This window comes from Salmo salar, chromosome 07, assembly GCF_965601325.2.
Source record: "Salmo salar chromosome 07, fSalSal1, whole genome shotgun sequence".
NCBI classification, from domain to species: domain Eukaryota; kingdom Metazoa; phylum Chordata; class Actinopteri; order Salmoniformes; family Salmonidae; genus Salmo; species Salmo salar.
The window spans coordinates 56,364,749-56,388,523 of record NC_138297.1 but is presented as its reverse complement, the minus strand read 5'-3'; the positions used below and the strand labels follow the sequence as shown (position 1 = coordinate 56,388,523).

Below are 23,775 nucleotides of genomic sequence, written 5' to 3'. Positions count from 1 at the left end.
GCACGTGGAGGCCACACACACTACGGAGCCTAATTTTGACTTGTTTTAAGGACATTACATCAAAGTTGGATCAGCCTGTAGTGTGGTTTTCCACTTTAATTTTGAGTGTGACTCCAAATCCAGACCATGGGTTAATAAATTGGATTTCCGTTGATTATTTTTGCGTGATTTTGTTGTCAGCACATTCAACTATGTAAAGAAAAAAGTATTTAATAAGATTATTTCATTCATTCAGATCTAGGATGTGTTATTTTAGTGTTCCCTTTATTTTTTTGGAGCAGTGTGTATATATATATATATATAGTATTTTGAGATTTGGCCAGTGATCCCCGGACCCCACTTTGAGAAATCTTGCCCTATAACACCTTCCTGGTTGCATCAGCTGGGACTCAATGTTCAGTGCACGTTTGGAGTCCGATATGATCTTTCTTGCCTGTCTCCTCAAAAATGTTATTGAGCGCTGAGGGACCTACTGAATGTAAATGTTACTAAGTCTCTCCTCTCTCTCTAGCCAAGTCAACTCATCAGAAACAACAGGTCTACATGAACTTGTAAAAATAAATCACAAGAGGAATTGGTACGAGTGGCTACAGTGTTCTCTTGTAGGCCAACTGCGTCATCTCGCGGTGTTGGGACAAGGGAGAAGCGCATAAATCGTTGCTGATGACATTACATCTATTAGGCAGGTTGTTTAGTTCTATGTAGTAATACTTTGCAGACTACTGTAGATGTGTTGCTATGGTGGGAGATACTTTTCTCACACTTGTAATACATTAATGACTTGTTATGCTACAGGGAATTTAGCCTATAGCTACTATAGCATTAACATTGAGTCATAGGCTGCTATAGGCTTAGCTTAATATTAGTATTTGCAAAGGCGTTATAGTGGCTTTTGTGAAGGATGTTTTGTAGCCTATATATGTATGGTCGTCACATGGATGCGGCATAGGGGCGAACAACCGTTCATATACCCACTGGCAGCAGATTTGAGGTAAATGACTCGTCAAACATGTGTCTCTCCGCCCCCAGCCATTCAAGTGCGACACTTGTCATTTGTCGCCTGAAGCGATAGGCAGTGCTGGTCTGTCATACGTGACCCGAACTCTGGGATTTGGGACTTTACTGTTATTTAGCCCACCACATCAAAATGACTTGGAGACTTTTGGTCCTCGGTGGGGCATGCTTGCTTCTTCTGGGTGTGGGGGGTCAGTGCAAAGAGCAACGAAACCGGAGAACAGTGTCTTTCCATCAGACTCAGCAAGGTGGGGACCAACGCCAAGTCCTCTCACGGCCAGAAAGGGATACCACAGATTCTCCAAGACCCACTTTCACCGCTTGTAAACTCCCTCTCACACCATTAGAACACCGGGTGTTGGATCAAAACACACACGAGGTGAGAGCTATGTCAGTGCTGTTTTTGACGTACTTTATCAATTACTATAGCATCAACACCGCAGTTTTACTTTTGCAATTGCATAAATAAATGCAAATGTATCATAATATGTCATCATGATGATTAATGCTTCTTTATTCATGATTTTGTGTGTGATAGTTTTGAGGGTAGGGATACTTGGGTTGTCATAAGGTTCATCAGCTCTGAAGGTGTGATGTTATGGGTGTATGTGAGGAAAAATATAAAGTTGAGTTTCACTCGCTCTCTTTCTCAGTTCAAATCAATTTGCTTTATTGGCATGACGTGACAATGTGCCAAAGCTTTCTTTGGAGATTTACAATATTTACATAATAATAATCAATATTGTCAACTGGACAACAATAACAAAAATAACCAAGGGTAAAAATAATCATGCATTGAATAATAACAATAAGCATAGAGGACATGTGCAGGTTGGTTGGTCTGTCAGACACTGTCCCTCATCTTATGTCTATCTATCTATCTATCTATCTATCTATCTATCTATCTATCTATCTATCTATCTATCTATCTATCTATCTATCTATCTATCTATCTATCTATCTATCTATCTATCTATCTATCTATCTATCTATCTATCTATCTATCTATCTATCTCTTTCTCTTTCTCTCTCCCTTCAGACAGGGTTTCATGGTGACGATGGCTCCAGTTTTACTGTCACATGGGTTGGAGACGGGACAGGAGTACGTATGGTTGTCATTTAATGGATGATGGATGTAGCATCATTGTTATCGTCACTCATTGGGTGCATCTGAAAGGGCTGCAGCTCATTACGCTGGAGTAGCTTCCTCCCCTCTTTTCCCCTCTTTCACCTGCGATAACCAGACAGTGAGGCAACGTGATAGATGCCTACAGGGAATTTGCTTTCGCCTATCCAGTTCTCTCACATCGATGCAGATGAAGGAAAGGAAAGGGGATGAGGAGAGAGGAAACCTTTTAAACCTTTGACAACAGTTTTTTAATTTGGTTGATTGATTGGTTAATTTATTGATTTGTTGATTGAGTGATTGATTGATTGAGTGATTGAGTGAAATGACGGGTGGATAAATGGGAATTGCTAACTGTGCATAAACTGGTAATAGTACAGTTATGGTGAAGTTTAGCCAAGTGTTAATTTGTGTCCCACCAGGTAATCTTGGTGTTGTCTACAATCAGTGCTCCTCTAGATTCCTTCTTCGAGGGCGGTTCTTCACGATTGTACCGCAGGTTAGTGGATGGTGGCAATATATCTGTCTGTCTGTTTGTGTCTCTAGATGAACTGAGCCAGTGTTCTGACATTTTGGCCTGTTATACTCCCCTCTCAGTGCAGACTATGGCAAGTCTTTCCATGATATTTCTCATCTCATCAACAACACCTTCATAAGGAAGGAATTTGGACTTCTAGCTGGACCAGGGAACTCTCAACAGGTAAGCTGCCTGATCACAAGTGTACATGCAGGAAAGCATTCTGGCTGATGACAGTATGTGTGTGTGTCTGCATGTCTGTGTGTATGTGTGTGTGTTTGTGACTGTCTGGCGTGCATGTGCAGACACATCAGTCGTCTTGGTTCTTGCTGTCCAATCAGCTTGAGCCACCACAGCTCAGTTTCAACACTCTCCTCCACATGCCACTGTGGTCACGCTGCTCAGAACACTGGTGTGAAGACTAGGCAGTGAGAACAACAAAACCACCAAACCCATTTCTCCTAAACAACCACATCAGGGTGGTATCCATTAGGGCACAACGTAGCAAAACAATTTGCAACGAAAAATGTTCAGCAACAAAAGCAAGCGTTTCTTATTGGACAAATTCAGGTCTGTTGCAGTTTGTTTTTGTCTGTTTGGCATCTAATGAATACACCCCAGGATGAGGCCTCATAGTTTTATGTTGGGGGAGGTGATTTATATGAAGACAATAGAGAAGACAAGGGGAGGAAGCCAGTTTAGACTATTGAGATGCACGTTAAGGCAACCTCCCATCACCGATGGTGCTTGTTCTGATTGACAGGTGATTCTGACTGCAGACACACCGGTTTTGGACAACCCCGGTGGCGTCATCTTTACCTCAACTGACGCCGGAGTGTCGTTTAAGTCTGTCCAGCTGCCTTTTCACCCGGCCCAGCCAATCACCTTCCACTTCTTGAATCCAGAGTACTTAGTGGTCATCAGCATAGATGTGAGTAAATAAACAAACATGCTCTTTATCTCTTTGTGATCACACTCACCTCACATATACGCACACATGGGCACACACACACACCACACACACACACACACACACACACACACACACACACACACACACACACACACACACATACATACATACATAAAGGTGCCATATGTAAAAATCACTCTGCCATTTCCTGGTAGAAAAAATTATAATAGTTTGCCTAATTTCAGTTTATGTGACAAAACAAGCAAGTCTAGTGTAGGTAATCAGTGTACCATCTAAACCGCTGTGAAATATATTTTCCATAACCAAAAATATTGTATTTTCAGCTGTTTGAAGCTGGTGTACAAAACCAAAAGTAAAAGACGCAAAAACGGAACTTAATAACAGGAAGCATAGAAATAGCACAGATAAAACAGATCTACTGCTTCTTAGACTTGCTTTCAATGAGAATTACAGATCTATAACTCACATTTCTATGGGAATTTGGTCGGGTCGCCCAAAAAGTTACATATTCCAGCATTAAATACACATTCTCCTATGCTTTTCTCACTTGCAGGGCGGCCTGTGGCTTTCTCTGGACTTTGGGGCTGTGTGGACAAAGGTTCACGAAGGAACACAATCTTTCACGTGGTGAGGACAAACGGGGCACACACACACACACATACACACACACCACAAAGCTCAGTTTGATCAGCCGTGCCCAGACAAAGAGAGGAGGTGTGTTGTGTTCAATTTAAATACTGACTTCAATTCATCAATGTAGTAAACACACAGAGCTCATAAAGCACACACGTCTACAGTCTGTTGTCTGTTGTTTGACTGAATTGGAATGTTTAGCCCAGGTCTGGTGGCAACTATAGTGTGTTTGGTAGGAGTGAGAAGCTCCTATTTGTTAAGTCACTAAAGGCAAATTTTCACTTAGTCATGCATTGATATCAATCAATGGGAGACTAAGGGAAAATTACTTGAGTGTAAGTTATAGGATTTGCCCCATGTAATAAAAAGTAACAAAATGTAATAAATATGATTATTTACTGGGTCTCTCTCTCTCTATGTCCTTATTTTGCCAGGGGCTCCGGCATCGCTCTCTTCTTCAGCTTCAGTCCCAAAGGAACAGGTGAGAGCAGATTCATTAGTACACACCGTAGCAAAACATTTTGAAACCAAAAAATGAGCGACAACTTTGTTTTCTTCTGTTTGTGCGCTGGTCTAGTAATGTGTTGTGTCATTAGTGGAGGCAGACAGAAGAGGAGAGCTGTTCCTAAAGAGGACAGAAGACCTGGGGAAGACGTTCACCACCGTGGCACACAGCATCTTCTCCTTCGGCTATGTAGGAGGCTTCCTCTTCACCTCAGTCATAGAGACACTGGTGAGACACACACACTGATGCAACCAAACACACACACACACACACACACACACACACACACACCGCAAGCAAGCGTACACATACATGCACACACACACACAAACACACACGAGTATCAACATATAAGCTGACATATACAATCATTTACACTCTGTGTTATTTCCACTTACGCTGCCTTTCATTGGTCCAGTCAGTCAACAGTCCTACACCACATTGTGGTTCTTGCTTGGTTAGATCTGTTCTGTGACTAAGTGATTCTCTCCCAGGGAGCCTTGGTTAGATCTGTGTTGTGACTAAGTGATTATCTCCCAGGAAGCCTTGGTTAGATCTGTTCTGCGCCTAAGTGATTCTCTCCCAGGGAGCCTTGGTTAGATCTGTTCTGTGACTAAGTGATTCTCTCCCAGGGAGCCTTGGTTAGATCTGTTCTGTGACTAAGTGATTCTCTCCCAGGAAGCCTTGGTTAGATCTGTTCTGTGACTAAGTGATTCTCTCCCAGGAAGCCTTGGTTAGATCTGTTCTGTGACTAAGTGATTCTCTCCTAGGGAGCCTTGGTTAGATCTGTGTTGTGACTAAGTGATTCTCTCCCAGGAAGCCTTGGTTAGATCTGTTCTGTGACTAAGTGATTCTCTCCCAGGAAGCCTTGGTTAGATCTGTTCTGTGACTAAGTGATTCTCTCCTAGGGAGCCTTGGTTAGATCTGTGTTGTGACTAAGTGATTCTCTCCCAGGGAGCCTTGGTTAGATCTGTGTGGTGACAGGGAGCCTTGGTTAGATCTGTTCTGTGACTAAGTGATTCTCTCCCAGGGAGCCTTGGTTAGATCTGTGTTGTGACTAATTGATTCTCTCCTAGGGAGCCTTGGTTAGATCTGTGTTGTGGCTAATTGATTCTCTCCTAGGGAGCCTTGGTTAGATCTGTGTTGTGGCTAATTGATTCTCTCCCAGGGAGCCTTGGTTAGATCTGTTCTGTGACTAAGTGATTCTCTCCCAGGGAGCCTTGGTTAGATCTGTGTTGTGGCTAATTGATTCTCTCCTAGGGAGCCTTGGTTAGATCTGTGTTGTGGCTAAGTGATTCTCTCCCAGGAAGCCTTGGTTAGATCTGTTCTGTGACTAAGTGATTCTCTCCCAGGGAGCCTTGGTTAGATCTGTGTTGTGGCTAAGTGATTCTCTCCCAGGAAGCCTTGGTTAGATCTGTTCTGTGACTAAGTGATTCTCTCCCAGGGAGCCTTGGTTAGATCTGTGTTGTGGCTAAGTGATTCTCTCCCAGGAAGCCTTGGTTAGATCTGTTCTATGACTAATTGATTCTCTCCTAGGGAGCCTTGGTTAGATCTGTGTTGTGGCTAAGTGATTCTCTCCCAGGGAGCCTTGGTTAGATCTGTTCTATGACTAATTGATTCTCTCCTAGGGAGCCTTGGTTAGATCTGTGTTGTGGCTAAGTGATTCTCTCCCAGGGAGCCTTGGTTAGATCTGTGTTGTGGCTAAGTGATTCTCTCCCAGGAAGCCTTGGTTAGATCTGTTCTGTGACTAATTGATTCTCTCCTAGGGAGCCCCACGTGTCATCTATGTCTCCTCAGACCAAGGGGACCACTTCAACAAGGCCCAGCTCCCCTCCGCCTCCACTGAGCAGGTAGGACAGGCTCTTGTCTGTGTCTGTCTGTCTGTCTGTCTGTCTGTCTGTCTGTCTGTCTGTCTGTCTGTCTGTCTGTCTGTCTGTCTGTCTGTCTGTCTGTCTGTCTGTCTGTCTGTCTGTCTGTCTGTCTGTCCATTATGTCCCTCTGTATCCCACTATGTCCCCTCAGCCCTCACTTCATTCTATTGTCCCCTGTCTATGGCTATTATAGTAACCGTATTACCTCCACACCGGTAATGAGTCATGAAGGCAGTCAAATTCCACGTGACTGTTTAGTCACGGTAATAAGGATCTCCAAGCTCTGATGCTGCTGATGGTCATTAGTAGCCTACCAAACTTGCTAACTGCCTGGTACTCAGCACTCTATTGTCCCTCTAATCACTCTGACATCAATGCAAATGTTAGCGAAAATCGGATCAAACTCTTCATGAGAGCCCATGAGCTCATGTTGCGCAACATTTCTATAGGCTATGCAATTGTGTGAGAAAACAGAGTTTTGATGGCCTATTAAAAAGAGGAGGGTCCCATCAGCTTTCTATAGGCTAGACCTACTATATTTATTAACTTTCCTAATATTAAGCACATTGCTTCTCTTTACAACAGGAGTATAGCCTACCTGGCTGGCATGAAAATGAACCATGGGAAAAGCATCCTCTATTTAAGTATTTCCCCATGCCTCGGTTCTGAGACAGGTGCATGATAATGGCCCATTCTAAATCAAACCTCATTTCAGACATATATTATTTAGTATGTAAAGACAACGTTAAATTAAGAATAGTCTGATGGATGACAATATTAGCCTACCACTTGTGAATTATATATTATCAGTTGTGAATGATGCCCAGTGTAAGAAACAATGCCTTTTTTTGGCGACTTTTTCAAATCATAGTCACACACCTCATGTAGCCTAGCCCATAGGCCTATATGTTTTGATAATGTTTGTATCACAACTAAAGTAGCCAAATAACTTCCTAAAATTAGGCATATTAATCCGCTCTATAACCGGTATAGAGCCAAACTGGTATATATACGCAGCTCGTGAGTTTCAAGTTTGGGAAAGATCATTTTCACCATAAAAATGCACCTTTATAATACAGCATTGTATGCATAATCACATGTACCGTCACTTTCAAGGACAGTTTTCCCGCTAATTGATTGCATTTTGGAACGTTTGCACTTATAGCCTACTGCCATGTGCGCATTCCTGTGCTTATAATGTGAAGAAATAGCTGAATAGTTTATCAACATTTGAAGCTAAACGTTCTGATCTGTTGCCTCCATTGCTTTTAAACATTTTTTTTTTTATGCGAGTGGCACGGGGACAAAGCCCAAAACAAACACGTATACAAAAACACAGGAATGTAACCCAAACGAAAGAGCGAGGTAAAACCTCTAATAAATACACAGGACGAGACCCGCAGTACACTACACAGGGCGAGATCCATAATAACCAATGCACAACAATACACGGGACGAGACCCGTAATAACAAGTGCACAATACACGCAGCACGAAAGCCAAAATAACAAAGAACAGGTACTCAGAGACCAATGGACATGGGAACAATAATCGACAAGACAATATTGAACAGAGGACACATATACAGTTGAAGTCGGAAGTTTACATACACCTTAGCCAAATACATTTAAACTCAGTTTTTCACAATTCCTGACATTTAATCATAGTAACAATTCCCTGTCTTAGGTCAGTTAGGATCATCACTTTATTTTAAGAATGTGAAATGTCAGAATAATTGTAGAGAGAATGATTTATTTCAGATTCAAATTCTTTCATCACATTCCCAGTGGGTCAGAAGTTTACATACACTCAATTAGTATTTGGTAGCATTGCCTTTAAATTGTTTAACTTTGGTCAAACATTTCGGGTAGCCTTCCACGAGCTTCCCACAATAAGTTGGGTGAATTTTGGCCCATTCCTCATGACAGAGCTGGTGTAACTGAGTCAGGTTTGTAGGCCTCCTTGCTCACACATGCTTTTTCAGTTCTGCCCACAAATTTTCTATAGGATTGAGGTCAGGGCTTTGTGATGGCCACTCCACTACCTTGACTTTGTTGTCCTTAAGCCATTTTGACACAACTTTAGAAGTCTGCTTAGGGTCATTGTTCATTTGGATGACCCATTTGCGACCACGCTTTAACTTCCTGACTGTTGTCTTGAGATGTTGCTTCAATATATCCACATAATTTCCCCCCCTCATGATTCCATCTTTTTTGTGAAGTTCACCAGTCCCTTCTGCAGCAAAGCACCCCCACAACATGATGCTGCCACCCCCGTGCTTCACGGTTGGGATGGTGTTCTTCGGCTTGCAAGCCTCCACCTTTTTCCTCCAAACATAACGATGGTCATTATGGCCAAGCAGTTCTATTTTTGTTTCATCAGACCAGAGGACATTTCTCCAAAAAGTACGATCTTTCTCCCCATGTGCAGTTGCAAACCGTAGTCTGGCTTTCTTGTGGCGGTTTTGGAGCAGTGGCGTCTTCCTTGCTGAGCGGCCTTTCAGGTTATGTCGATATAGGACTTGTTTTACTGTGGATATAGATACTTTTGTACCTGTTTCCTCCAGCATCTTCACAAGGTCCTTGGCTGTTGTTCTGGGATTGATTTGGACTTTTCGCACCAAAGTACATTCATCTCTAGGAGACAGAATGTGTCTCCTTCCTGAGCAGTATGACGGCTGTCACATCCTGACCATAGAGAGCTTGTATTTTTCTATGGTAGAGTAGGTCAGGGACGTGACTGGGGGGTTTGGTCTAGTTTACTTATTTCTATTTTGGTTCTAGTTTCTTTTATCTGTGTTGGGTTTTTTGTCTAGTTTAAATTTTCTATGTTGTGTTCTAGGTTCATTTTTCTATGTTGGGTTTTTTGTCTAGTTTACATTTTCTATGTTGTGTTCTAGGTTATTTTTTCTAGGTTGGGGTTTGCGTATGATTCCCAATTAGAGGCAGCGGGTCATCGTTGTCTCTAATTGGGGATCATATTTAAATTGTTGTTTTTCCAACTAGTGTTTGTGGGAGATTATTTTGAGTTAGTGTATGTTGCACCTCTTCGTCGTGGTTTGTTGTTTTTGTTTATTAGTTTATTGTATGTCTTGCCTAGTTTCACAGTTAAAGATGTGGAACGATACACACGCTGCGCTTTGGTCTCATTCATACGACGACTGTGACAGGCTGCGTGGTCCCATGGTGTTTATACTTGCGTACTATTGTTTGTACAGATGAACATGGTACCATCAGGCAATTGGAAATTACTCCCAAGGATGAACCAGACTTGTGGAGGTCTACAATTTTTTTTTTCTGAGGTCTTGGCTGATTTCTTTTGACTTTCCCATGATGTCAAGCAAAGAGTTTGAAGGGAGTCCTTGAAATACATCCACAGGTACACCTCCAATTGACTTAAATGATGTCAATTAGCCTATCAAAAGCTTCTAAAGCCATGACATCATTTTCTGGAATTTTACAAGCTGTTTAAAGGCACAGTCAACTTAGTGTATGTAAACTTCTGACCCACTGGAATTGTGATACAGTGAATTATATGTGAAATAATTTCTCTGTAAACAATTGTTGGAAAAATGACTTGTGTCATGCACAAGGTAGATGTCCTAACCGACTTGCCAAAACTATAGTTTGTTAACAAGAAATTTGTGGAGTGGTTGAAAAACGAGTTTTAATGACTCCAACCTAAGTGTATGTAAACTTCCGACTTCAACTGTATACAATTACTAATCAGGAGAATTGGAATCAGGTGTGCGTAATGAGACAGGCCGGTGACGTAGTCCTCCGGACCTGGTGCACGGAAGGGCAGCAGTACCGGGGGAATCCGTGACATATGGGGGATAGTAGATTGACATAGGCTATTGTTCTGCTGTTCGTTAGGCCCACTCATCTTATTGGCTGATGAAAAGTAGTGGACAGTTCTAACATCTTCAATATGGGCCTGGGAATTCGGAGTTGCGTCCCCCGATGTGTCTGTCTTCATTCACTTGTATCCTACTTCTTAGCTGAAATGCCTGTGAGAAGGACCCGATCACGTGACGGGCATTGGATATTAAAAATGTAGATATCTGAAAGAGCCATGTGAGTGAGAGGTGCTTCGGAGCACGGCAGCTGGGAGAAGGGAATTATAATTATTATATTCAGTCAAAGTGCACAACGGCCACTTTGGCTGCAAAGGCATGGATTTTTTTAGGGGGCATTACGGCCACACAAGGGGGATGCCGCTGGGAAATTTGAGGCCTGGTGAGAACTATCAAGTGCTTGTCAAATTGTGATTGAGAGACTGATGGAGTGTGTGTAGCTTGAACAAGAAACAAATAAGAGCTCATGCCTTTCATGCAACTATTTTTCAAATCAATATTAGAGTCACATCATACAGCCTTAGAATGTATAAAAATCTGAACATATAGCCCAACGTTTGTGTCACAACTAAAGTTGCATAAATAACTCTAAATTAACCATATAGGAGGACCAGTTTCTTTGTTAACCGCTCAACACAGAATAGTCTCAAGTGCGCGCTTCCTTTGAAATCGTTTGGAGAAAAGATCCCTTCTATTTTATGAATCTATGTTTGATTGTATTCTTCATACTATAAAATAATACAAATAATAACGTTCATTAACCGTGAGACTGGCAGTTATTTGCTTGACAATCACTGGCTGACAAAATTTAATGAACGCCACAATCCTACCCTTGTCCATCTCTCCTGTTCCTCTGTACTGTTGTCTTCCTGTCCCTGTCTTCCCCTGTCTCTCTTTTCCCCCTGTCCCTCTGTCTCTGTCCCTCTGTCTCTATCCCTCTATCTGTACCTCTGTCATAAATTAATTTTAAAATATCTCAGAATTCCAGATCAGGGTGACAGCATTTTGACAAGTACACGGTAAAGAATCTGTCACAACAATTGACAAGACATAGTACAGATTAAAAACCACATTGTGACAAAGTAACTACAAGATATAGTAACTGTCACCAAGGTTCTGGTCTAGAAGCTCTTGAAAGAGGAAGTAGGGGTTTGAAAGACGTTTGCTCATATCAGGAGGAGACCGTTTGGCAACTTTCCATTACAACACATAACGTAATGACAGATGCCCACACCTGATCTTGCCACTGACAAAGACACACACACATGCCATCCCCTGCTCTCCTCTCTCTCCCTCAACTCCCTCCCAAACTGTATCTTGCTGACGAGACAGAAACAAAGATTCTCTCACGATGATTAAAGGCTTAGAAATGGGAGAACACACACACACACACACTAATTGGGGGAGGCATTACAATAACGCAAACAGTTGCACACAGGTCTTGATGATTCATTTTCTCACCTGTATACGTGTGTGTGTGTGTTTCCAGTTCTACTCGGTTCTGGATGGGGATGAGGATATGATCTTCATGCATGTGGACAATCCAGGAGGTACTGTAGGGGAAAGGAGTGAACGTCATCGCAACTCACTCAAACACACATATCTTACAGACACTCTGTCACACACACACTCTAGTCTCTGTTTCTATCTCACTTTCTCTCCCTCTCTCTATTTCACACATTCTAACTCACACACTCACACATGCTTTTCAAGTACAGACAAAGGACATATGAGCCACATGGATCCGTCTTTAGATTAAACATTAAAGTTTACTCATGTATTTTACTCAGTACCGATCATGTCTGAAATTGTACATCTATCTCATCTAGATCTATGGCTGTCTAAGCCTGCTAAGCCTTATGTCTGTCTCAGTCCTACTAATCCTGGTATGTCTGTCTCAGTCCTACTAACCCTGGTATGTCTGTCTCAGTTCTACTAATCCTGATATGTCTGTCTCAGTCCTACTAACCCTGATATGTCTGTCTCAGTTCTACTAACTCTAACCCTGGTATGTCTGTCTCAGTTCTACTAACCCTGAGATGTCTGTCTCAGTCCTACTAACCCTGGTATGTCTGTCTCAGTCCTACTAACCCTGATATGTCTGTCTCAGTTCTACTAACCCTGATATGTCTGTCTCAGTCCTACTAACCCTGGTATGTCTGTCTCAGTTCTACTAACCCTGATATGTCTGTCTCAGTTCTACTATCCCTGATATGTCTGTCTCAGTCCGACTAACCCTGATATGTCTGTCTCAGTTCTACTAACCCTGATATGTCTGTCTCAGTTCTACTAACCCTGGTATGTCTGTCTCAGTCCTACTAACTCTAACCCTGATATGTCTGTCTCAGTCCTACTAACCCTGATTTGTCTGTCTCAGTTCTACTAACTCTAACCCCGATATGTCTGTCTCAGTCCTACTAATCCTGATATGTCTGTCTCAGTGCTACTAATCCTGGTATGTCTGTCTCAGTTCTACTAACCCTGATATGTCTGTCTCAGTTCTACTAACCCTGATATGTCTGTCTCAGTCCTACTAACCCTGATATGTCTGTCTCAGTTCTACTAACCCTGGTATGTCTGTCTCAGTGCTACTAACCCTGATATGTCTGTCTCAGTTCTACTATGCCTGATATGTCTGTCTCAGTGCTACTAACCCTGATATGTCTGTCTCAGTTCTACTATGCCTGATATGTCTGTCTCAGTTCTACTAACCCTGGTATGTCTGTCTCAGTTCTACTATCCCTGATATGTCTGTCTCAGTCCTACTAACCCTGATATGTCTGTCTCAGTTCTACTAACCCTGGTATGTCTGTCTCAGTCCTACTAACCCTGGTATGTCTGTCTCAGTCCTACTAACCCTGGTATGTCTGTCTCAGTCCTACTAACCCTGATATGTCTGTCTCAGTTCTACTAACCCTGATATGTCTGTCTCAGTTCTACTAACCCTGGTATGTCTGTCTCAGTCCTACTAACTCTAACCCTGATATGTCTGTCTCAGTTCTACTAACTCTAACCCCGATATGTCTGTCTCAGTCCTACTAATCCTGATATGTCTGTCTCAGTTCTACTAACTCTAACCCTGATATGTCTGTCTCAGTTCTACTAACCCTGGTATGTCTGTCTCAGTCCTACTAACCCTGGTATGTCTGTCTCAGTCCTACTAACCCTGATATGTCTGTCTCAGTTCTACTAACCCTGATATGTCTGTCTCAGTCGTACTAACCCTGATATGTCTGTCTCAGTCGTACTAACCCTGATATGTCTGTCTCAGTTCTACTAACCCTGATATGTCTGTCTCAGTCCTACTAACCCTGATATGTCTGTCTCAGTTCTACTAACCCTGGTATGTCTGTCTCAGTCCTACTAACCCTGGTATGTCTGTCTCAGTCCTACTAACCCTGGTATGTCTGTCTCAGTTCTACTAACCCTGGTATGTCTGTCTCAGTTCTACTAACCCTGAGATGTCTGTCTCAGTCCTACTAACCCTGGTATGTCTGTCTCAGTCCTACTAACCCTGGTATGTCTGTCTCAGTTCTACTAACCCTGAGATGTCTGTCTCAGTCCTACTAACTCTAACCCTGATATGTCTGTCTCAGTCCTACTAACTCTAACCCTGATATGTCTGTCTCAGTCCTACTAACCCTGATATGTCTGTCTCAGTTCTACTAATCCTGATATGTCTGTCTCAGTTCTACTAACTCTAACCCTGATATGTCTGTCTCAGTGCTACTAACCCTGGTATGTCCGTCTCAGTCCTACTAACCCTGATATATCTGTCTCAGTCCTACTAACCCTGATATTTCTGTCTCAGTTCTACTAACCCTGATATGTCTGTCTCAGTTCTACTATCCCTGATATGTCTGTCTCTCTCCTACTAATCCTGATATGTCTGTCTCAGTGCTACTAACCCTGATATGTCTGTCTCAGTTCTACTATGCCTGATATGTCTGTCTCAGTTCTACTAACCCTGGTATGTCTGTCTCAGTTCTACTAACCCTGGTATGTCTGTCTCAGTCCTACTAACCCTGATATGTCTGTCTCAGTTCTACTAACTCTAACCCTGATATGTCTGTCTCATTCCTACTAACCCTGGTATGTCTGTCTCAGTCCTACTAACCCTGATATGTCTGTGTCAGTTCTACTAACCCTGGTATGTCTGTCTCAGTCCTACTAACCCTGATATGTCTGTCTCAGTCCTACTAACCCTGATATGTCTGTCTCAGTCCTACTAATCCTGATATGTCTGTCTCAGTCCTACTAATCCTGATATGTCTGTCTCAGTCCTACTAACCCTGATATGTCTGTCTCAGTCCTACTAACTCTAACCCTGATATGTCTGTCTCAGTCCTACTAACCCTGATATGTCTGTCTCAGTCCTACTAACCCTGATATGTCTGTCTCAGTCCTACTAACCCTGGTATGTCTGTCTCAGTCCTACTAACCCTGATATGTCTGTCTCAGTTCTACTAACTAACCCTGATATGTCTGTCTCAGTCCTACTAATCCTGATATGTCTGTCTCAGTGCTACTAACCCTGGTATGTCTGTCTCAGTCCTACTAACCCTGATATGTCTGTCTCAGTCCTACTAACCCTGATATGTCTGTCTCAGTTCTACTAACTCTAACCCTGATATGTCTGTCTCAGTCCTACTAATCCCGATATGTCTGTCTCAGTGCTACTAACCCTGGTATGTCTGTCTCAGTCCTACTAACCCTGATATGTCTGTCTCAGTCCTACTAACCCTGATATGTCTGTCTCAGTTCTACTAACTCTAACCCTGATATGTCTGTCTCAGTCCTACTAACCCTGATATGTCTGTCTCAGTTCTACTAACTAACCCTGATATGTCTGTCTCAGTCCTACTAATCCTGATATGTCTGTCTCAGTGCTACTAACCCTGGTATGTCTGTCTCAGTCCTACTAACCCTGATATGTCTGTCTCAGTCCTACTAACCCTGATATGTCTGTCTCAGTTCTACTAACTCTAACCCTGATATGTCTGTCTCAGTCCTACTAATCCCGATATGTCTGTCTCAGTGCTACTAACCCTGGTATGTCTGTCTCAGTCCTACTAACCCTGATATGTCTGTCTCAGTCCTACTAACCCTGATATGTCTGTCTCAGTCCTACTAACCCTGATATGTCTGTCTCAGTCCTACTAACCCTGATATGTCTGTCTCAGTTCTACTATCCCTGATATGTCTGTCTCAGTCCTACTAATCCTGATATGTCTGTCTCAGTTCTACTAACTCTAACCCTGATATGTCTGTCTCAGTGCTACTAACTCTAACCCTGATATGTCTGTCTCAGTCCTACTAACCCTGGTATGTCTGTCTCAGTTCTACTATCTCTGGTATGTCTGTCTCAGTGCTACTAACCCTGATATGTCTGTCTCAGTTCTACTATCCCTGATATGTCTGTCTCAGTTCTGCTACCCTGCTTGCTGCAATGGAAAAGCTTGAGTTTGTTAGAGAGAAAGAGGAAAGGCTGGTTTCACAAGTTCTCAGTATTGCTGACAAGTCATCCGATCATACAGGCTGTGTGTGTGTGTCTTCTGTGTCAGTGCATACAGTAGGTGTCTATGGGTGGAGGTCCGAGGTGTTTGTTCCATTCAGCTGAATGGAGAAGATAAGAAGGAGGGGTTTTATCTGAGTGGGGGAAGGTTAGAGGTAGACAGACACATTGACAGGCTAGAATACCAGCTGACACAGCTCTGGGCATCAGGGTACACACACAAACACACACACACACACGGTACAAAGGGATTTTAAGGCCAGAAGGTCATATGCATACTATTTACCACTAAGTGCTGACGTAAGTTGTTTCTACATCTTTGATGTCAGGAGGGTTCTTCACACCATTTATTGATGTTTACGGCCCCTTATCGCTATGCCGACTCATAGAGGGCTGTGTCAGCACAGTTGGGTTTGTTCCCAAGCTTACAGAAGACACTGTATTTCTTCCGTCCGTGTGTGTGTTGTCTCATGGGGTCGGGATAGAGTAGATGATTAATGACTATTCCTTCTATATTATAATGTTTGATTCTGTTGACTTTCTATTCTATTGTACCATACTCTACTGTCTTCTATTCTCCAGAGGAAAGCTACTTTGGGACGGTGTACACGTCAGATGACCGGGGCATCCTGTACTCTAAGTCTCTAGAGCGCCACCTGTTTGGTGGGGAAGGGAAGAGCGACTTCACCAACGTCACCTCCATGAGAGGAGTGTACCTCACCAACGTACTGGAGGAGGGTACGCAACTACGCATCAACACAATCTGGGTCGTATTCTTTAGGAACATAAACAGTCCGAAACGGGGAGGGACTCTTATAATCTACACCTGGCACAGCCAGAAGAGTTCTGGCCACCCCTCAGAGCCTGGTTTTTCTCTAGGTTTCTTCCTAGGTTCTAGCCTTTCTAAGGAGTTTTTCCTAGCCACCGTGCTTCTACATCTGCATTGTTTGCTCTTTGGGATTTTAGGCCGGGTTTCTGTTTAAGATCTTAGTGACAACTGCCGATGTTAAAAGGGCTTTATAAATAAATTTGATTGATACCTGAACTTGTCCAATATAAAATGCTTGTACTTTGTAGGGGGGGGGGGGGTTCAACTTACTGATTTGAAGTGTGAATTCATGTATTTTTTAGTGGCAAAAATATGACAATTACTAATCCAAGCTAAAACGTATTTTTTTCCTGGGTATTGTTTTTGACAGACGGCCGCATTCGGACAGTCATTTCATTTAACCGAGGGGGAGAGTGGAAACTCCTCAACAAGCCCCAGAATGTTGAGTGTGGTGAGGATTCAAGAAATGATGTGAGAGCTAACTTCATTCCCTCCTCTGACAATTAAGTATGTTGATGCTTATTATATGATTGTGAACACTGGATTCTTGTGTGTGTGTGTGTGTGTGTGTTTGTGTTTGTGACAGTGTAACTTGCACATCCACGGTGAGCACAGTCGCTACAACGGCATCACTCCCATGCTGCCTCTCTCTGACCCCACTGCCGTTGGCCTTGTCATCGCCCACGGTAACCAAACTGTCAATCATACATATCAAAGACATGTTGCATTGTGATACTTCTGTATTACCGTAGTGTACAGGATGTTGTGCACTACATGTTGCATTGTGATACTTCTGTATTACCGTAGTGTACATGATGTTGTGCACTACATTTAGCATTGTAGGCAATCTTGAATGGACTACACAGGAAATTCTTCCCCCCCTAATAATTCGGTCATCACTACAAAATAGCTGATCCCATATATAGTGCACTATATATGCCCGGTCCCAATTCGTTCCCTCACCATTTAATGTTTGCAGATCAGTAATGTGGGATCAGTATGGTGAAAGCTTCTCCACTACACTGGTTATCTCTATCCAGACCCTTCAGGTCAGACAACATTGGAGGGTTAGGGCTAAACGGATGGGTAGGGAGAAATTTGGGACCGGATGACTGACAGATAGAACATGTTTTCGGACACATCCCCCACCCTCTAGCTGTCCCAGAATGTGTGTGACCTTTCTATGACCTCTGCGCTTTGACCGGTCAGGCAGTGTGGGGGACTCCATCTCGTCAACACGGCCTGACGTGTACGTGTCAGAGGATGGGGGGTACAAGTGGAGGGGTTCCCTGAGGGGGCCTCATCACTACAGCATCCTGGACGCTGGGGGGCTCGTCGTGGCTGTGGAGGCCCACCCCATGGATGGCCAAATCAACACCATCAAGTACTGAACACCACACACACACACACACACACACACACACACACACACACACACACACACACACACACACACACACACACAGTCGGTGGCATGTAGAAAGATTGGGTGTAAGGAGATGCATTTTATTTGCACCCCCACCCATGGCATGCAAGCGACATCCTCTGAGTGTTTTGTGTGTGTGTGTGTGTGTGTGTGTGTGTGTGTGTGTGTGTGTGACTATGGAGTGTGGTGTGTCTATCCGCTCTTCTCTCCCTATGAAGTTGTGGCTATGAATGTGTCTATAAGCAGTCCACTATCCGGTAACTCTGTATGTGTGTTTTAATTCTGTTTACTTCATGCGTGTGTGTATGCGTGTGTGTGTGCTTGCACGTTCACATTGAGATGTTTATACAGGGTCGTATTCATTAGGCACCAAACGAAAGAAAACAACCTTAACTTTGTCCAATAAGAAAGGCTCGTTTTAGTCTTCCGTTTCAAAGCGTTTTGTGACTCTGTGCACTAATGAAAACAACCCTGTATGTCATTGTGCATCACCCCAGGTTCTCCACAGATGAGGGCCAGTGTTGGAAGGTGTACAATTTTACAGAGCAGCCCATCTTCTTCGCTGGCCTGACATCCGAGCCGGGCACCAAGACCATGAACATCAGCGTGTGGGGCTACCGGCCCGAGGACGACCACCAGCCCATGTGGGTGGTGGTCACCATTGACTTCCAGAGTCTCCTCACCAGAGAGTGTGGGTGAATCTCAATTGTATTTTCTTGATTCTTTGTGACCTGTGTCTACTCGTCTCCTTGTCAAAACTTAGTGGAGGAGAATGTCTGAGGGGAGGAACCTTGGATTTTCTCCTCCAATGCTTTTTGAGAAGGAGGTGAGGAGAGTGGTCACGAGGAATCAAGGAAAGATGATTGAGATTCCCCCTGTGAGTCATTTGTTGTCAAATGTAATATCCCCAAGGATCATAATCATTAAACCAACAACAGACATTTCACAAGGAATGAATCAGTAGCTAGCTTTCTATTGTGAGAATACCCAAAGAGTGTCGTCAAATATGTGGTTTCCATATGTTTGATGTGTTTGATACCATTCCATTGATTCCATTCCAGCTATTACAATGAGTTCGCCCTCCTATAGATCCTCCCACCAGCCACCTTCGGCGTGCACCCCTGTGGGTCACTAGGAACGGAATTGAGCATACTGATATCGATAAATATATACTAAAATTGGCATGTCTCAATAGTCTCTATTGGTTAACGTTGGTTTCCTATAGGTGGTAACCAGGACTATGTACAGTGGTTGGCCCATGCCACAGAGGGTGGGGACTTGGCCACAGAGGGGTGTGTCTTGGGCTACAAGGAGATCTTCAGGAGGCTGAGGAAGCTGTCCGTCTGCAGGAATGGACGGGACTACATGGTGAGCAGGCAGAAAAGCCCCTGCCCCTGCACCAGAGAGGACTACCTATGGTAAGAAACACTGTCAGGGGTCCAGTCTAAACTGACAAGGCTATGCAGTTATGGTCCGCGAGGGCCGTAACACTATTGGGTCGTATTCAGTAGTAACCAGAAGAAAACAAACTGAAACAGAAAGGGACTACCTGAACTTAGGAAACACTCGTTTTCATTGTCTGTTGAAAAAAAAAAATGCTTTGTTGTGCCCTAATAAATTCAACCCTGGTTTTCATTCTCTCCCTCTAGTCAGGGATACATTCAGATACAGGAAACCAGAAGTTGAGTGTTGTCCATTTAAAGGCACAATCTGTTACTTCATTTCTAGTCAAAAAAGCGTTTTTTTTCTCGAATTGTGCTTTGAGGCAAAGGCGGAGTCAACGCAGACCCAAACATAACATTGCCAACAAGGCATATGCTGTGTCTGGTTGAAATGGCCTAACGTTTCTCTCCTTTCCAACAGTGACTATGGTTACTATCGTCATGAGAACAGCTCAGAGTGTCTGAGACAACTGGACACTGCAGACCACGCCCTGGAGGTGTGTCTAAATGGAGAGGAGGAGGAGCTTAGGACGTCAGGGTAATTATGACACACACATTTGTTTTATTATCCTTGTGGGGACCAAACAATTGATTCCCATTGAAAATCCTATTTTTCCTGACCCTAACCCTTAATCTAACACTAACCTTAACTCCTAACCCTAATTGTATCCCTAACCCTAAACTTAACCCCTAAGCCTAAAATAACCTTTTTCCTTGTGGGGACCGGCGAAATGTGGTCCCCACAAAGATAGTCAAACTACACACACCTACACACACACACAGTTCACCGTGTGATCTCCATGTGTAGGTACCGTAAGATTCCCAGTGATAAGTGTGAGGGAGGTTTCACTCCCCTGCGCAGAAAGGAAACAGTCAGCAAGCATTGTGGGAACTCCAGTCAGCCCCCCACTGCCAGCCCATATTCTGAAACCCCGGTGAGTGTGACCTGTGCGTGTGCGTGTGCATCTGCGAGTTCTTGTGTGGGTCTCCTTTGAGTATGTGTGTGCTTGGGTTATTGCTCACAGTGTGAAAGGTGTGACTTACCTGGGCATAGTGTAACTGTGTTCTTCATTCTCGGGAGACACACATTGTGAGCTGGGTTTTGTTCCAGCCCAGTACTAACACACCTGATTCAATCAATCAATGGCTTGATAACTGGTTGATGAGTTGAATCAGTTGTGTCAGCGGTGTGCTCGAACAAAAGCCTACACACCCTCTGGGTACTTCCTCATCAGAAAATACAGCCCCACATATTAGATGATGCGATGTGTCACATGATAAAGCTTTATAGCGTTTAGAATATTATGACTAGAAATATGATAATGCTATGTCTGTATTTCAGAGAGAGAAGATGCTGTTGATCGTAGTTTGTGTTGGATTAGGGATTGTCATTCTGGTGGCTGTTGCCGCTGCTGTCTATACTGTAAGGAGAATGATCTATGGAAATAGGTGAGCCACATACACATTTATGCGCACGAGCATGCAAGTACACACGCATACAAACAAACACACACACACACTGCTCAGGTACAAGTGCACATTAAAATGCCTGCTTCCATTCTGGTCCTAAATATTGACATGCCTTGTGGCTCTGCTCCGCCCCCTACAGGGCGCCAACGTATCGCTTCTCTGTCCTGCAGCTTCAGGATGATGACCGCTCCATTGCCGCCGACCCAGAGAGTGTCGCCAGTAGCAACGGAACATCAGTCTTCCAAGTGGATTCAGATGATGTGAGTGTTATTAGCTTTAGCATGGTGGCTAAAGGCACCCAGGATTTTTAGGACATTTTGTGTGCATAGCAAAAGGCAAAATATGTGTGAACTTGTGCATTTAAGGGCAACGTTATAGTCATGTTGGCCCGTCAATTGTTTTAAATGAACAATGATCCATTTTCAAGACGTAATGTGGAAAATATTGATTATTTCCCTCTTTTGTCCCCCTCGTTTTGTAGGATCTTATTGAATGAACAACATGAGATTAAATATCTTGACGATGATCTCCAGAGCTTGGCCATTTGGATGTATGGCATTCCACTTGTTGTATTACGTACCTGTTGCATCTCAATGGAAAGATGTCTAGGGTTTGTAAGGAACAAATTGTGGATGTCATGTAGATGGTATGCAGATGTCCCGAGCTATTTATTGAGCGAAGAACACTTCCCACTGGGCACACACTGGTTGAACCAACGAAGAATAGACGTTGAATTGAGTTTACTTCAAGTTTCACTGCTCTGTTTTTAAGTATTTCATGAATTAACAGTGTCTCTGTCTGATGATATTATTTATGTATGGAACACTTTCTTCAACTTGCACAATTTTGTATGGCGCTTGCAACGCAATTGATAGTGGGTTCGATTCCCGGGACCACCCGTGTGTAAAATGTATGCACGCATGACTGTAAGTCAATTTGGATAAAAGCGTCTGCTAAATGGCCTATATTTTTTGTATTATTATAACCACTGTTCACTAGTCTGTATTTTGATGAGGCCCTGAATAATGTGCATTCCTAACAAATCAATACAGTAATGTTAGAATAGCAATGTAATGGAAATAAAGTGCCTGATTACCTCAATTATTCTGTATTTACTCTGCAGGAACAATCAACTGTTATCTGTTATTCACTGTGAATTTATTCCTGATGTCTCTATTTCTTTAACTCTGCATTGTTGGAAAAGGCCCCGTGAGTAAGAATTTCACTGTTAGTCTACACCCGTTGTTTATGAAACATGTGACAAATAACATATGATTGATTTGACATGTAGAGTGGATCCACAGCAAGTAGAGATTACTATCAACTTGTTTTCTATTTGAATAGATTATCTTCTGTTAGTCAGCACCTCACCTAAACGGTCTATGTTCTTTAATTGTTTTACTTCCTAGAAGGATTTTTTGTTGCCTTATTACTTACCTGTACAATGTGCCATATGGGCTAGGGCTCCAACCGATGGGTTCCACTTGTTCTTTCTGGACAGGACCACCCACAAATGAAATCCCTGTTTGAATTCTTTAAAAGTGCATCATTCCTTCCTCGTTGATTATAAATAATTGGAAAGGTGAAAGCCATGTGATGGTGCCCTTGCATGTACTTGCCCAATCTTGTAATAATAATCAATGGTTGCTGGATGCAGGAGGAAGGATGCACTTTTCATTCAACTACTCTCCCCACACGAGGGCGCTGTGCAGCATATCCTCTCCCGAAAGGTCTTTGCCAAGTCTTGTGTCTATGCTTTGCCTCTCCTTTGGAGCTGATGTGACTTGGAGTGTGTCATGAACAACAGCACTAGCAACAAAATTGAAATTAATACTAGCGTCTTAGCTCTTATTACAGAACTTTAAATGTCGGAAATCCCCTCACTATTCAGCCTATTGTATGTATTGGACATTCATATTGCAATGTACAGCCTTACCTATGGATCTTGGGTCCATGAAATTAGGTATCAGCCTATTCAGTGACACCAACAGATTACAATTTACACATATTAGCTTTGTTGCTCTAACTGCGGGACTTTAAGTGAGGAGTATTTTTCTCTGCTCATGTAGGAGTAATAAAGGCCTAGTTCACTAATTTTGTAAAATAAAAATATACTATTATAACTTTTTATTTCGATTTATCAGGGGCTTCCCGCGGTTATAGAACTCGCACTGCAGAACAGTAGGTGGAAACAGAGCTAGATAAGAGGAACAGATGGCCGTGTTCAGGTTGTAAATGGCAGCGAGTAGCGTGGATGAAAAGGAGGAAATTGAGAAAAGGTTGGAATGGCAACAGCTGTGCTGGAATGAGAACACTATGGGTGTCAGTTCTGATTATATAGATTGGGAGAATGAGGGTCAAGGACTTAAATGGTCTGTATTGGAGACGCACAGGAAGAAGAGAGATCGTGATACAGAAAGCATAAAGATGGCCAAGGTTGGAAGCAAGAGTCATAATGTGTCAGAGTGGAAAGTGGTGATGGTGTTTGAGACCACAGGGCCTCATTTACACCCTATCCGACTAACCAACGCCTTGGAGAAAGAGATGGGTGAAGTCAAACTATCCCGGTTCATTGGAAAGGTAAATTGCTAATATTTTGTGGTATAAAAGCCATACCCCTGGGATTTATGCTAGGTTG

General features: G+C 43.0%; 1 protein-coding gene across 2 annotated transcripts; it reads left to right on the top strand.

Annotated features, from left to right (window-relative positions):
- The first annotated feature begins 554 nt into the window (after window positions 1–554).
- LOC106609576 (sortilin) lies at window positions 555–22,238 on the top strand. Of its 2 annotated transcripts, none has more exons than XM_014208525.3 (21): window positions 555–1,393; window positions 2,054–2,116; window positions 2,563–2,639; window positions 2,738–2,840; window positions 3,421–3,588; window positions 4,145–4,218; window positions 4,659–4,705; window positions 4,821–4,957; window positions 6,496–6,579; window positions 11,945–12,005; window positions 16,553–16,708; window positions 17,170–17,270; window positions 17,386–17,485; window positions 18,009–18,183; window positions 18,723–18,916; window positions 19,451–19,643; window positions 20,089–20,205; window positions 20,476–20,602; window positions 21,010–21,116; window positions 21,308–21,397; window positions 21,619–22,238. In XM_014208525.3, exons 1-21 carry the CDS (start codon window positions 1,148–1,150, stop codon window positions 21,905–21,907), a joined length of 2,709 nt encoding a protein of 902 aa, XP_014064000.1. In that variant the 5' UTR covers window positions 555–1,147; the 3' UTR covers window positions 21,908–22,238. The 2 variants fall into 2 exon arrangements, with proteins under 2 accessions (XP_014064000.1, XP_045578179.1); XM_045722223.2 differs by having other exon boundaries at window positions 556–1,393; window positions 21,277–21,397.
- The last annotated feature ends 1,537 nt before the right edge of the window (window positions 22,239–23,775 follow it).

Bases quoted from the DNA above. Each gene is read 5' to 3' on its own strand.
- LOC106609576 (XM_014208525.3), top strand. From the start codon at position 1,148: ATGACTTGGAGACTTTTGGTCCTCGGTGGGGCATGCTTGCTTCTTCTG. The intron at 2,117-2,562 runs GTACGTATGGTT...GTGTCCCACCAG, and splicing joins GGGTTGGAGACGGGACAGGA to GTAATCTTGGTGTTGTCTAC. The intron at 20,206-20,475 runs GTAATTATGACA...CTCCATGTGTAG, and splicing joins GAGGAGCTTAGGACGTCAGG to GTACCGTAAGATTCCCAGTG.